Source organism: Lynx rufus, unplaced genomic scaffold, assembly GCF_022079265.1.
Source record: "Lynx rufus isolate CCGP_SWC_20201006 ecotype Redwood Valley unplaced genomic scaffold, mLynRuf1.p SCAF_5, whole genome shotgun sequence".
In the NCBI taxonomy this organism is placed as follows: Eukaryota; Metazoa; Chordata; class Mammalia; order Carnivora; family Felidae; genus Lynx; species Lynx rufus.
Window position 1 is genome coordinate 10,119,948 of NW_025814867.1, and position 14,197 is coordinate 10,134,144.

The 14,197-nt window shown below is 63.0% G+C and overlaps 1 protein-coding gene across 1 annotated transcript; it reads left to right on the top strand.

The window, feature by feature from the left end:
- The first annotated feature begins 7,661 nt into the window (after positions 1-7,661).
- On the top strand, positions 7,662-13,806 carry ZBTB47 (zinc finger and BTB domain containing 47). Its single transcript, XM_047098542.1, has 5 exons — positions 7,662-9,155; positions 10,689-10,836; positions 12,123-12,238; positions 12,876-13,020; positions 13,287-13,806. The coding sequence occupies exons 1-5, from the start codon at positions 7,677-7,679 to the stop codon at positions 13,646-13,648; spliced, it is 2,250 nt and encodes a 749-aa protein (XP_046954498.1). The 5' UTR covers positions 7,662-7,676; the 3' UTR covers positions 13,649-13,806.
- The last annotated feature ends 391 nt before the right edge of the window (positions 13,807-14,197 follow it).

The following is a 14,197-nucleotide window of genomic DNA, read 5'->3' on the forward strand; positions in this document are numbered from 1 at the left end:
CGTCTTCAGGACCCACTCCGGGCAGCTCCAGTCAGTGCCCGATGCTGTGTGTGTGTGAGGCCAGGGGAGCACACTGCCACAACACACACACAAAGGGGCAGGGGGCTTTAACGGTCTGTTTTCTTTAAAGGTTTCAGTAGAGGGCAGAGGCAGTGCCCTTGCCCCTTTCTCTTCTCCTCCCTGTGAATCAAAAGGCCGGGGTGGGGCTGGGCCGAGCTCCAGGCCAAGTACTTCTGCCCCTTAGAGACCCTGGGCCCACCGTTCACAGCTCTGCAGGCTGAACTGAGTTTCAGAGCCCGGCCCCAGGACCCAGGCCAGCCTGAGGACTGTTGTATCTGAACCGGCATAGAGCCCTGAGGAAATCAAGGTAAAGAAAGTGACCTCAGGCCGCAGGAGAGACCCCTGCATCCTGTCTGTTCCTGGGCCTCTGACGGCTCATCTGCACCAAGAAGACGTGGATTGCCCATTTCTCGGCTCATAAGCCCTAAAAGAGGGTGCGCGCAAGTGGCACAACTGGGCATGGGAATCCGTGGTGCCCATCCTTTTCCCAGACCCCTCTGGAGAGGAGTCGGCCTCCCAGAGGGCCTACAGGGAATGGAGGCCTGGGCTGCCACTCCCCCAGCCCCAGGTTACCCGGGTCCTCTTGTAACTAACTTCTCTACCAGCAGGCCAGATTCCCAGAGAAAGGCTGCCAAAGACCCCACTAATGTCAATGCCTCCAGCCTAGTTTGATTTTATTTTGAAGAGATAAAGGACCTCTGTGAGCAACGAGTCTGTGGTATAGTCCGTAAGGGGTCTGGGCCAGAGCCAGACTTTCTGGGTTCAAGTTCTGCTCTGCCACTCTCTAGTTTGTTAACTAGTTAGATTGCTTGACCTTTATAATTCAGCTCCTCATCTGAAAATCTGGGATACCAAGGCCTCCCTCTTGGGAAGTAGGGAGAATTAAATGCTTAGAGCCAAGCATACATCAAAGGCCCAGGGACGCGGGCCCTGGGATCGCCTCCAGGAGGAGGGTAGGAGCCCACAGGTTTCATGTGGAGGGCCAGGCTCAAGTCACCAATGAGAAGCCCACAGTCCCTTGAACCAACAGGGAGGGAGAGGATCCTGGAAGCTACTGGCGAGGCATGCCAAGGCCATGACGTTTACACAGCAGGAGGGAACGAGGCAACCTGCTGGTTTGAATTAGGCCCCCACCCCGGCAGCTGTAGCCTATTAGTGTGGCGCTCAGTGGAGGCAGAACACAGGGGCAACACCCCCCGACTCCACACTCGGAGCTCTGTGCTCCCGTCCCTGTAGGGCCCTGGGTCAGCCTCTGGTGGCTAGCTCGAACATCCCTTTCCATCCCACTGACTTCACGCTGTGTTATCCCCTTCGGTTTTCTGACACTGTCCACTCTTGTCCTTCCCCATCCCAGCTACGGCAGCTACACAGCCTCCTGCACCCCAGGGAGGCTGGGTCCTGTGCCGTGCAAGTGTGCGTGCGCACATCCCCCCAACCACCTCTGGGCTGTTTGTTCTCTCCAGGATCAGAAGAGGTGGGCCTGGTGTCCCCAGCCAAGCTTGGGGACTGCCCTAGCACAGTTCGGGTGGCCCCATTTGAGCCCACCATACCGGGCCCTTCAAACAGCCCCTTGCTGCAGTCTCATGTGACCCAAGTGCCAGTAGCCTCTCCCAAAGCTGGTTGCACCCTCGGGCTTCCCCAGTAGATGGGCTGTAGGCCAGAGAAGCAAGAGGGAAACAGCTGTGGTCTTCAGGGAGCCTGAGCCCCCATTCCCTCTCTTCTCACCCCAACTCCAGCCCCTCCTTGGCTTGACCGCCACAGCCAAAGCCAATCCCAAAGGGGCCAGGGGCCCCACCTTCGTTACTTAGGCTGGCCACACCCCTTGCCAAGCTTTGGCAGAAAGTGGACCCATGAGGGTGTCTCGTGCAGTCCTCTCTGCCAGGATCCTCCCAGCCCGAGGGGAGGCCACACTCTCCCAGCCTCCCCTTTCCCTGGCTCCTGACACTGGTGCCTGGATGCATTATCGGTACTCCTCTGGGCCTCACTGTCCTAATCCAAGCAATGGGTACACAATCCATCCCTTGCCCCCTCCCAGGTCAGTGCAAGGACCCACTGAATCAGATGAGGAAGCGGGTTGGAACCGAGGAAGAGGCAGAAAGCAGCCCTGAGGTGACCAGCTGGTCCCACATGCTGGCCAGCTCTGGCCTGGCCTCAGCCTGAAGCCTCTGGGAGCTGAGCTAGCTGGCTGTGCACCCACCATGGCCACAGAAACGCAGGGTGTCTGCAGTGGCCGCCTCTGGGGGCATGTCCCCAGCTGTGCCCCCACCTCTCCTCCTGTGTCTTTATTCACTTGGGGTCTCTCCCACGCTGCATCTAGCTATGTGCATCCCTCCCCTTCCTCTTGGCACTCTTTGGTCGCCCCCATCTTTGCCCCTGAGATGTCTTCTCCCTGGCCCCAGCGTCAGGAGGCCCTTGCAGGAGGTCTTGCAAAAGGCCATCAGACTTGTTGACGGTGTCGCCCTGGGATCTTTGCCTCTGTTCCATTCCCCCTCCCGGCACCCAGAACCAAGTCAATCTGAGCAGGCCCCAGAGACCCTGCCCACTCACGAGGAAGATGGCAAACCCAGGGGATACTGTGACAGCTGGGCAGGGGCTGCTGTGTAAGCACAAGGGCACATGTGTGAGGGGTGTGGGTATTGCCAGGACAGGGGCACTATCACAGTGACCCAGACGGGGCAGCAGCCAGCTTGGGGTGGGGCGAGGGCACAGAAGGGCCCCTGAATGATGACATGGGCCACACGAGAGGCCCACAGAGGCCCCCTCTCCACCCTGGTGGCCCAGCCGCCACCTGGGCCCTGCCAGGCCAGCGCCCTGCGGTCCCCACCCTGCCGCCTGCTCGGCCTGGCAGCGTTCCTTTGCAGCCTCCTGCCAGCACAGCTAGCCCCCTGCCCCCACTGGTGTCCGTGCCAGAGCAGCATTCCGCAGGCCAGCAGAGACTGAGCAGGGAGGCTACTCAGCAGTGGTCAGGTCACACGGCTGAGGGGCACAGTGGGGCCTGGGCCTCTGGCCCCACTCCTCTCATCTTGCGTTTCCCTAGTAGCTGGGCCGGCCACCGTTAAAGGCTTGGTCGCTGCAGCTGGGGTCGGGTTCTTGCATCTCCTGCCCTGGGCCCCTGCCCTGTGGAAATCCAGAGGAGGCCACCAGGTAGGTATGGGCCAACCGGCACAGAGTAAAAAGAGCTCTGGGATGCCCTGGGGAAGGGGGGTGTGGGGGGCAGGGCTAGCTGGAGATCCTAGACTCACCCTCAGATCAAAGCAGCTCAGGCCAGAGGGTGGGGGTGGTGAGCGCGGCTGGGGTACGGGGGTTCGGTCTCTCAGCTGGGGTCGCTCAGGGGAGCAGGTGGAAGCATTTCTGCAGCTGGTTGGGGAGTGGGCGCGCCCAGCTTCCCCATTTCAGGGCCGCCTCCTACTGCGACCCCGCCTCTGTGGCGCAGCTGGAAGGCACCGAGATTAGACTCTCGGACGAACTTCCCGGCAAGAAGGGGGCTCGGCGCGAGAGAGTGAGGCCGGGGCCCATCCGCTAGGATGGGAGCAGTGGGACCCGGCTGGGGTCCCCTGCGGCCCGAAGCAGAGCAGGCTGCACCGGGACCGCGCACACCACGCGTGTCCGCGCCCCCCGCCGGCACGCAGGGCGGCCTGGCCCTTTAAGCGTCCAGACGGCGGCCCCAGCTGACGCGCGGGCTCCAATCGGCGCCCCGCGCCCCCCGCCCGCCGCGCCCGAGGCTCTGGGGCCGCAGCTGCTCGGCTGCTGGACTCGCCGCGGCCCTGCGCCTCCGCCCGCCCGGCCGCGCCCCCGGGGGCCATGGTCGCGGGGCCCTGCGCGGGGGCGGCCCCCAGCGCGGCGCTTCATGGAGCGGCCCCGGCCCGGCCGCCGGGGGCAGCGCGATCCCGCGGGGCCCTGTGAGCCCCCAGCGCCACGGCACCATGGTACGCAAGGCCCTGCCTGTCCCCCCGCTTATCCGCCCACCTGCCCGCTCTGCCCTCCCGAGCGCACGGCCCGCCAGCTCAGGGTGGAGTTGCTGGAGGGGTCTTCCCCCTCGCCGGTCTCCCCGACCCCTTCTCCCGGGTCCCCGCGGGCCGGGAATGCGGCGCTACGGCGCGGCCCTCGGCGGGGAGGGGGTTAAATTCCTGGGGTGGGGGCCCAGGCGCGAAAGGCTGAAGTCTTGCTAGGCGCGGGCGGAGGGGGGCGCTTCTCCGAGCCTGGGACGCCGCCGCCCTCGACTGGGTGATGGGGGGGAGGGGGGAGGTCGGATTCCCGCCTGGGCCTTGGGCCACGTGGGCGCTGGAGCCGCCCTGTTTGGGGATTTGGGGCGACTGGGCCAAGCCGGGTGTGTTGGGGCGGGACGTCCGCAGCTCCGGTCCAGGCTACTGTGTGACCTTGGGCCAGTCCTCTGCCCTCTCTGGGCCTGTTTCCTGGGAAAGGAGTGGGGCTATGAACGCAGAAGAGGCTGACACAGACACCGCCTCTCCAAAAAGAGGAGCCTGGAAGTCATGAACCTGTGCCCCCTTGCTCAGTCTGGGCCCCACCTATGGTTACCCGGCAATAAAGATTGTCGTGGGCGTTTGGGGTGTGTGTGGAGGGGGTGCCGATGCAAGCCCAGGTTTCATCCCGGGGCCTCCATGGAGGTCAGGACAGGGAGCCAGCGGCTTCATGGCGCTGAGAGAGGGTATCCCTCAGATGCAGAAGGCTCTGGCCCTGGTGAGCAATCTCGGCAGGTGTCCCTGGCACCTGGGCTCCTTCCCATCCCCCCCCCCCCCAATCCCCAGCCTGGCTTGCCGGGAGAGTTTGAGGGCAACAGGAGTGCCTGACCACTTCCCTGGTCTTGTATCTTAAATAGGCTGACCTGGTCTGGACTTGAGGATGGAGTGCACCTGCCTGCAGCTGGCACAGCCAGCGGGGAGGGATGTCTGCAGTTTCAGGGAACTGGCACATCTGGCTGGGGAGGCAGGCGCAGCTTGTGGGCCTTGCATGGGAGGTGCCAGGCAAGGGGGTGGCCGAGCCCTGCCGAGGTAGTTGACGGGTTATGGACTCAGGCTGGTTGGGTGTGCCCTGCCAATGAAGTCCAGCCAAGGTTCCTGACTGTGAGATTCTCGGGCCCCTCAAGGGTGCAGGGTGGTACTGGCTTGGGAGGGGGGGTACTGCCGTGGGAATAGCGTCTTTAGGGGCACCAATACCCTCCAGGCTAGCCCCTCCTTTCCTGCTGAGGCCAGAGGGCCCTGGGACCAGGTCTGTACATGGGAAGGTCGGGCACTGCCCTTTTTCCCAGTGCCAGGTAGGCACCGGAGGGCATTCTGGGAAGGGGGATGCAGAGTGTACTGGGGCCCTTGTGGCCTAGGATGTGCTCCCCTCAACAGGCCTGGCTTTAACAAGCCCTTATCCAAGCCACTTCTGCCACTGTCTGGCCCCTGGTGGCCCTTAGGGGCCCTCTTACAACCCAAGTTGCATCCTGACTCCTCACTGACCTGCAAGTGGTAGCAGCTCTGGGGAGGAGGCCACAGGTTGCAGAGGGTAGTGGTGGGGTCTAGGGAAGCACAGCTGGTCCCCTGAGTCTGAGGTTCCCCAGAAGCCTCTTACTGCTCTTTAAGTCATTGCAAGCCGAGAAATCCATCCACATGGAGTGGCGTCCAGTCCAGCAGGGAAGGGGTGGCCTCAGCAAGGAGCTGGAAGTCCTGGGGCTCTGCTGTTGTTCACTTGTGGGATCCTTCCATTCTGAGCCTCGGTTTCCCCATCCGTGCGGTAGGGTTTGGTCCCAGAAGATGAATCAGGATGAGTCAGAGGAGGGAGATGGGAGGGACTTGGCACCATCTCCCTGTTAGATTGGCCAGGCCTGGACAGGCTAGCAGTCCTGAGACAGAGGGGCAGATGGTTGGCTTCTTGGCTGGGAGGCAGGAGGCGTGGGAGAACTTGAGGAAGATGGTCTCCATGGTCAAGAGTCTGGCCAGACTGGGATCTGAGAGAGCATGGGGTGGATGCTGCCCTGGATATGCAGGGTGGGGCCCAGGGCAGATCTGGAAGCAGGTTGCCCCTGTGGCTCCTTGAGGTTCATCCTGACGCCTGGAGCAGATTCTCATAGGTGAACATAGATACCACCCCTGAGCCCAGACTGGGCCCACCCACTGCTGCCCTATCAATGGAAGGACTGTCCTGGGGCGTTGGGGCAGGCTCTGGATAGACGGAACCAAGGTTTCATCCCAGGGCTTTCAGGGAGGGGCAAGGTAACCCTCAGATACAGGCGGCTCTGACCCAGCTAAACGGGGCCCGAGGAGGGCCCCGAACTGGAACCTGTGGAGTTGGTCCGGCCAGGCAGGTGGTCGGCAGATATTAACTGAACATCTGTGCACTGGACCCATGCACGGGACTGGGCAGCCTGCCTGTGTGCTGTCTACCTTTTGGGGAAGCTGCTGTGGCGGAGCCAGGGATGATTAAGCCAGCCCTTATTCTGGACAATTCACAGGTGCCGGATGTGGCCCAAGGACCTGATAATCTGACCCTTCAGGCTTTGAGGGCCTCTCTGAGGCTTCAAAGTAGTGTGACTTCCAAGATGGGGCCATCCTAGAGCCTCCGGGCCTGGACGGTACCTGACCTGGGGTCTGGGGGCCTAGAGGGAGGAGGGTCTAGGACAAGCCCTGGGGGGCTCCTGTCTCTAAGCACAGTGGACAGGTAACGCAGCTCTGTCCTTCTACCCCCACAGAACCCCTGTGTGAGGGGGAGCTGCTGGCAGCCAGGCCTGAGGCCATGGGCAGCAGACTGGTCCCGTTAAGAAGGGGCTGGCTGGATCCCACCAGCCTCCTCCAGCAGAACAGTGGGACCAGGCTCTGGGCCTGGATTTCTTCACAAGAATTTCCACCTCTGCAAGGCCTCAGGCCCAGACCCTGAGGCCTTCCGCTGGTGAGGTGAGGGGTTTCTGAGGTGCTACCCCCAGGGCGCAGTAGCAGCCAGAGGCTGAGCGGTGAGCTAATGAGCCTGACTTTCGTTCTTGAGGTGTCTGGGCTTGGGCAGGCATGGTTTATTTCTACATGTGAGTGAGTATGAGGGAGAGAATCCACGGAGCTCAGGAAATGCTGAAGCAATGCTTGTGTCTGAGGTGACCACCTCGCCCCAGTTTGCCCAGATCGGCCCTGGTTTTAGCACAGAAAACCCCCACGTCCCAGGAAACCGCTAGGTCCCAGGCACTCCTGGACAGTTGGTCACCCTAGTCCCTGTTACTTCCTCTTTCCTTCTCTTCCCCTTCCCTGTCCAGGATGACTTCCTGTTTTGCAGGGAAGAACCGGGGGCCCAGAAAAGCTAACCTACTAACCCAGGAGCCAAGTCATGATTGGAGTCTGAGCTCTAAGGGGCAGCTGGCTCGGGTCTTGAGTCCTGGTCCCGCCCCCCACCCCCACCCCCACCCCCACCAGCCCCGCCCCGCATCCTTGCTTGAGCCTCAGCTCTTTCTCCCTAATGTGGAGCCGGGAGTGATGGGCAGGCTGCCTCCCCGGTGGTGGGTGCTGCCCGGGTTGCTGGCCTTGACCTGACCTGTGCCCTGTGCCCCGCAGTTGCTGGTTGAGAAGACGACAGACTCACCGGCGGCCGAGTTCTCGCTGGTGGAGGACGTGGCATTGCACTTCGCCTGCTTGATGGGCCGCCTGAATGAGCAGCGCCTCTTCCAGCCTGACCTCTGCGACGTGGACCTGGTGCTGGTGCCCCAGCGCAGCGTCTTCCCGGCACACAAGGGCGTGCTGGCTGCCTACAGCCAGTTCTTCCACTCCCTCTTCACCCAGAACAAGCAGCTGCAGCGCGTGGAGCTGTCCCTGGAGGCGCTGGCGCCCGGCGGCCTGCAGCAGATCCTCAACTTCATCTATACATCCAAGCTGCTGGTCAACGCGGCCAACGTCCACGAGGTGCTCAGCGCCGCCTCATTGCTGCAGATGGCTGACATTGCCGCGTCCTGCCAGGAGCTGCTGGATGCCCGCTCCCTAGGCCCCCCGGGCCCCAGCGCTGTGGCCCTGGCCCAGCCGGCCACTGGCTGCGCCCCGGCCGCACCACCCTACTACTGTGACATCAAGCAGGAGGCAGACGCCCCAGGTCTGCCCAAGATCTATGCCCGCGAGGGCCCTGACCCCTACTCTGTGCGTGTCGAGGACGGGGCAGGGGCCGCAGGTGGCACGGTGCCTGCTGCCATTGGGCCAGCCCAGCCCTTCTTCAAGGAGGAGAAGGAGGGCGGTGTCGAAGAGGCCGGTGGGCCCCCTGGCAGCCTGTGCAAGCTGGAGGGCGGGGAGGGGCTGGAGGAAGAGCTAGGGGGTTCTGGCACCTATAGCCGCCGGGAGCAGTCCCAGATCATCGTGGAGGTGAACCTCAACAACCAGACTCTGCACGTGTCCACGGGGCCCGAGGGGAAGCCGGGCACCACCCCGGGCCCGGCCACCATGGTGCTGGGGCGGGAAGACGGGCTGCAGAGACACTCGGAGGAGGAGGAGGAGGAAGAGGAGGAGGAGGAGGAGGAGGAGGAAGAAGAGGAAGAGGAGGGTGGTGGCAGTGGAGGGGAGGAGGAGGAGGAAGAGGAAGAGGAGGGTGGCAGTCAGGGAGAGGAGGAAGATGAGGAGGAAGGGCACAGCGAGCAGGAGGAGGAAGAGGAGGAAGAAGAGGAAGGGCACAGTGAACAGGATCAAGAGAGCTCAGAGGAGGAGGAGGAGGAGGAGGAGGGGGAGGCCGGGGGCAGGCAGGGGCCGGCAGGGCGTCGGGGCAGCAGGGCAGAGCCCCCTCCCCACGGTCGCATGGCCACTCGGTCCCGAGAGAACGCCCGGCGCCGGGGCCCCCCTGAGCCTGAGGAGACCAGGCCACGGGGTGGGAAGAGGCCCAAGCCCGCGCCGGGAGCCTCTGCGCCGGCCCGAGGGCCACAGGCCACTGACGGGCTGGGGGCCAAGGTGAAGCTGGAAGAGAAGCAGCACCACCCATGCCAGAAGTGCCCTCGCGTCTTCAACAACCGCTGGTACCTGGAGAAGCACATGAACGTGACCCACAGCCGCATGCAGATCTGCGACCAGTGCGGCAAGCGCTTCCTGCTGGAGAGCGAGCTGCTGCTGCACCGGCAGACAGACTGCGAGCGCAACATCCAGGTGGGCCCCGCCGGCTCCGTGGGGGGGGGGTGGGGTGGGGCAGGGCTGGGCAGCTGACGCCACACGGCCACTGAGGCCAGGCACCCCGCGTCGTGCTGCCTGCGTTGCCCAGACAGACAGGCTGGGGAAGCCGGACTTACCCCTGGCCCCTGGAGCTGGCCCAGGCCCAGGGTGGTGGGGATAATGCCAGTGCCTTCCTGGAGGAGGCGGGCGGAACCGGGCTTGGCCTGTGGAGACACGTGCAGATAGGACTGAAACAGTACCCTTGGCCAGAGGGGCGAAGGGGAGCATGGGCTTTGGAGGATGAGAGGAGGGAGTTGTCTGAGTACTTGAGACTGGCGGATAGCCAGCTGCCAGGAGGGATGAGTCCGTGTTTTAGTAAATCCTAGGGCTGCTAGAGGGCCAACAGGTCCACCACCATTTATAGTTTCACAGACAAAGCGGGGCAGGGTTTGCCCAGAGAGGGCGCCATTTCCACTTGCCACAAAGGCTGAATGGAGCAAGGGGTGACCGAGCAGGAGAAAGCCCCTGCTTGCTGTCAGCGCTTTGGAGATGCCAGCTGGCCTGGGCCTGGAAAGAGGGATTGGATGAGAAATTTGGGAAGAGCAGGGGCTGCTGGGGCCAAGCAGGGGAGCTGGGCTGGTGGCCAGGCCCCGGGTCAGCCTGTGTGCCAGCCTGGCCTCTCAGGGTGTGGGCAGCACAGGCCAGCCTGGCTGCTTTTGGCTTGTTCTGACCTGGGAGGGGATTGATGGGGCAGCAGGTAGGCCGGCGCTAATTGCCTGAGCTAATTGCTAATTGCATGGCCCCGTGGAGAAAGTGTTACCCCCGGGGGTTACCTGGTCTCCTGCCCCACCCTCCTGCACCTGTTCCCACGTGCCTGCCTGCTGGGCAGCCCTTTGACTCTCCACCTGCACACACCTGAGCCTTCCTCCTGAAGGGGAAAGACGCATGTGCCTCTTCTGAGCTGGGCGCCCTGACCCATTTCTGCCCAAGCCTGACCTACTCCAGCCCTCTGGAAGAGTGTCCTGCAGGGATGTGTAGGACAGGAGGAGGAGGGGGGCCCTCAGGGTTCCCACCACCCTCCGTTCCCTCGTGGGGCCTGGTACCTCCCACAGTCTCCCCCACCTGGCCCTTTGGCACCTATCTCCTCGAGGATCCACGGGGTCAGGGCTTGGGTCCCCCCAGGGGGAGGCAGCAAATATAGTGCCCCAGCTCCGCCAGACCTGTTACCATGGCCCCTCAGTAGAGAGAAGCTTTGTTAAAATGAGCACCGAGGAGGGGCTTCCTCGTGTAGGTGGGCCCTGACCCTAGTTCGGTTCAAGGATGGGGGAGGGCCCCAGGCTGCAGCCCTGGGTGGGTGGATTACCATCCCCAACTCCCAGAACATCCGATTTGGCTGGTCGCTGGACATCCGGGGCTCTCTCGCCAGCACAGGTGAGGTGAAGAAACGGAGGTCCAGAGAGGGGCAGCTTGTCCCAGGTCACACACGGTCCTGACTCAGGACCTGGGGCCTAAAGTCCTCTTACCCCACAGTGTGTGACCTGCGGTAAAGCTTTTAAGAAGCTCTGGTCCCTCCACGAGCACAACAAGATCGTGCATGGCTATGCGGAGAAGAAGTTCTCCTGTGAGATCTGCGAGAAGAAGTTCTACACCATGGCCCACGTGCGCAAGCACATGGTTGGTGAGTAGGCCAGGAGAGGATGGGGCCCGAGGTCAGAGCTCGGCCAGCTGCTGGCTGTGCTGGGAAGGACTTCCCATCCAAGGGCGGTGTGAAAGCGTGAAAAGGCCCCTCTCAGCTGTGAAGCCCGGGGAGCCTGCTTGCAGTGGCAAGCGTGGCCTGGACAGGACTGCAGAGGTCAGGACTACCATGTATAGTTGGGCAGGTTGCACGCTGCACAAGGGTTCCTGGACAAGATGGCAGATGGGGACCAGAATCCAGCTGGCACGCTGCTAACCGGACTATGTGCCACAGCATGGGGCTGTGGCCACCAGGGAAAGGAGCGCCTTTTCCTAAATCACGCAAAGTGACATATGGGCAGACATAGGCCCTCAGTTTCAGGACAGGTGTGCCTCTCATTTTTTTATCACCTTCTTTCTGGCCCTCAGGGCTTCGGGCTTCTCTGAACGCAACCCATGATAATGCGACACAGTAAGGAGGCCCCCCCAAGTGTGTGTTGGGTTACTCTGCCTCGGGCATGGCTGTCCCTCCCCTCTGTGGGCCTGGCTGGAAGTCTGGTGTCCAGATGCCCCTCCTTTCTTTGCCCAGTTGGGGCCTGGGGCTCAAGGGAGATATGGCCCTAGCCAGGCCCTCCCCCCCTTTCTCCAGCCACCTGGGAGCTGGGGCCCCAGGCTCCAGGTCTCAGCCAGGAGCATGTGGAGCAACCCAGAACTGGTAGTCTTCTGGGGTCGAGTTTCCCAGCTCTGAGCTCTGGCTCCAGTTATTTCCCCCCAGATCTTCCTTGAACAGTTCGTTAAGTCCTCACCTCTCCGGGGTTTTAGGGGAGCACAGCTAACTCCCTCTGGACTGCTCAGTGTCACCCCTGTAAGGCCCACCTTTGAGGTTCAGTACCACTCCTAGCCTGTCTTTATAGAAGGGCATGCTTGAGGCCCACAGAGGCTATGCAGGGAGCCAATGGCGGGCCAGGGTTTGAGCCGAGGCCAGTCCTACTTGGGAGTCCTTCAGTCTCTCCCCAAAGCTTTGGGAGTGAAGCAGCCTTGGCCAGAGGCTGAAGAACGTGAGGGCCTCCATGCTAGTCTGACCAGACTTGAGAGCAGACAGACAGACATAGCCCAGAGGGAAGAGCCCTCACCCTGAAGTCAGCCCCAGATCCTGGACCGAGGCTCTGAAGCAGACCTTAAAGTAGGTGGGCCTCCCGGGAGGCCCTTTGTGGGAGGTGGTCAGGCAGCGAGCCCCTGGGAGGAGCCATGGGGGTCCATCCCCCCGAGACATAATGGCCTGCCCCACAGCCCACACCAAGGACATGCCCTTCACCTGTGAGACCTGCGGGAAGTCCTTCAAACGAAGCATGTCTCTCAAAGTGCACTCACTGCAGCACTCTGGGGAGAAACCCTTCAGATGCGAGGTGAGCTCCTTCCTCTGCCTGCCCTGGGGGCCACCTGGACGGACAGGGAGCAGGAGCGGCAGCTGCCTAAAAACCTGGGAGTTGTGGGGAGTGGAGTCCGGGATTCAGAAAGGGGGGGGGGGCCCACCCTGGTGTCTGCGGCCCCTGCCTCCCACTCCATCTTTACCTGGATGCCCACCTGCCTGCCCCCCCCCGGCCCCCACCCTCTGCCACCCCAGCTCCAACGCAACCCGCACGCATTCAGGGTGGGCAGTCTCCTTGGGCTGGAACGGTACATGGGGTGGGCTTTCTGGAGAGGTGGAGAGAGGAACATCTCAGAGCAGAGACAGGGCTGTGGACGGGGATGAGGGGGGCAGGTCTTCCAACAAGGAGGAAGGACGGAGGGGTGGGCGGGGGGAGCTCAGCTTTAAGCATGAGGACTCCCTCCATTCTGTGGCCTTTTTCCACTTCTTGACCTCCATTCCCGCCTGGGCCCTGCCTGCCCTTGGCCTCTCTTCTGCCCGTGTGCTGCCCCACCCCAGGACCCCCTCCCGGTGTGTGTGTCCTCCCTGGGCCCTGCGGTCACAGGCAGGTGCTTCCCTTCCTGAAGGCTGCTCCCTCCTCTGCCCCTGGGCCTCACCCTCCCCCCCACCCTCAGAACTGCAATGAGCGCTTCCAGTACAAGTACCAGCTGCGGTCACACATGAGCATCCACATCGGCCACAAGCAGTTCATGTGCCAGTGGTGTGGCAAGGACTTCAACATGAAGCAGTACTTCGACGAGCACATGAAGACCCATACGGGTATGGCGGCCTTCAGGGAGGGACCCTTTCGCAGTCCTGCTCCGGAGGCCTGGGGTGGCCCCAGCCATGCCCCTCTTCTCAACTCTGGGCCTCAGTTTGCCCTTCTCTATGAGGCTCGGTGCCGTCCTCCCTGCCTCCCCGGGTAGGGAGGCCCCGCGGATGCCGGGACTGGGCCCCGCTATGGTTCTCTGGGCGTGGGGAGGCTGGTGCAGAGCTGGGGTCTGGGACTCCTCAGTGACTCCCCGGTGCCCGTCGCCAATGCCTAGGGGAGAAGCCATACATCTGCGAGATCTGCGGCAAGAGCTTCACCAGCCGACCCAACATGAAGCGGCACCGGCGCACGCACACCGGCGAGAAGCCTTACCCCTGCGATGTCTGCGGCCAGCGCTTCCGCTTCTCCAACATGCTCAAGGCCCACAAGGAGAAATGCTTCCGCGTCAGTCACCCCTTGGCCAGCGACGGCCCCCCTTCTGCCCCAGGCCTGTCCCCCACCCAGCCTCCGGCTCACGCACTGCCCCTGCTCCCGGGGCTGCCCCAGACCCTGCCGCCCCCGCCCCACCTGCCGCCCCCACCGCCACTCTTCCCCACCACTGCCAACTCCGGAGGGAGGATGAGCGCCAACAACTGACTGCCGAACCGCGCGTGCGCGGGGCCTGGAGCCCGGGGGGCGCCTCTGGGAGGGACCCCCCCCCACCCCGCCCTCTCGTCTTTCCTGTGGGAGGGCAGCAGCACTGGCCTGGCACTGCCGCCCTCACCTCCAGAGGCGGCCGGACACATGCTGCTCAAGGCCCCTGGCCCTGGGAGTGTTGCAGGCTGGTGGCCCCAGCGTGGGGGAAGGACACCTCACTCCCAAGGGCCCCCCCCCTTCAGTGACTCCTTGAAGCCTTTACTTTTTTTTTCTTGGAAGTGAAGGAAAAAGAAAAGAGAGGAAACTATTTCCAGCACCGCCCTCCAGGTGAGGGGGTGCTGGAGCAGCAGGTACAGCAGGGAGGGAGGGGCTGGGGAGCAGGTGTGACGGGTCACTCTGCTGATGCCTAAGCCGGAGGGGGGTTGGCCAAGCCAAGCCTGGGTCAGCTTCGGTGGCTCATCTCTGCCGCCCTTGTGCACCCTAACTTGCCCCCTCATCCTGGGGAGTCTGGGGAAGAGTTGGAGTGCCAGCCACCCCCCACCCCCGGAA

What these genes read in the sequence shown, in the direction of transcription:
- ZBTB47 (XM_047098542.1), top strand. Translation starts at nt 7,677, where the DNA reads ATGGGCCGCCTGAATGAGCAGCGCCTCTTCCAGCCTGACCTCTGCGAC. An exon ending in CGTGCGCAAGCACATGGTTG is followed by an intron (nt 10,837 to 12,122) that starts GTGAGTAGGCCA and finishes CCTGCCCCACAG; the next exon opens with CCCACACCAAGGACATGCCC. An exon ending in AGAAACCCTTCAGATGCGAG is followed by an intron (nt 12,239 to 12,875) that starts GTGAGCTCCTTC and finishes CCCCACCCTCAG; the next exon opens with AACTGCAATGAGCGCTTCCA.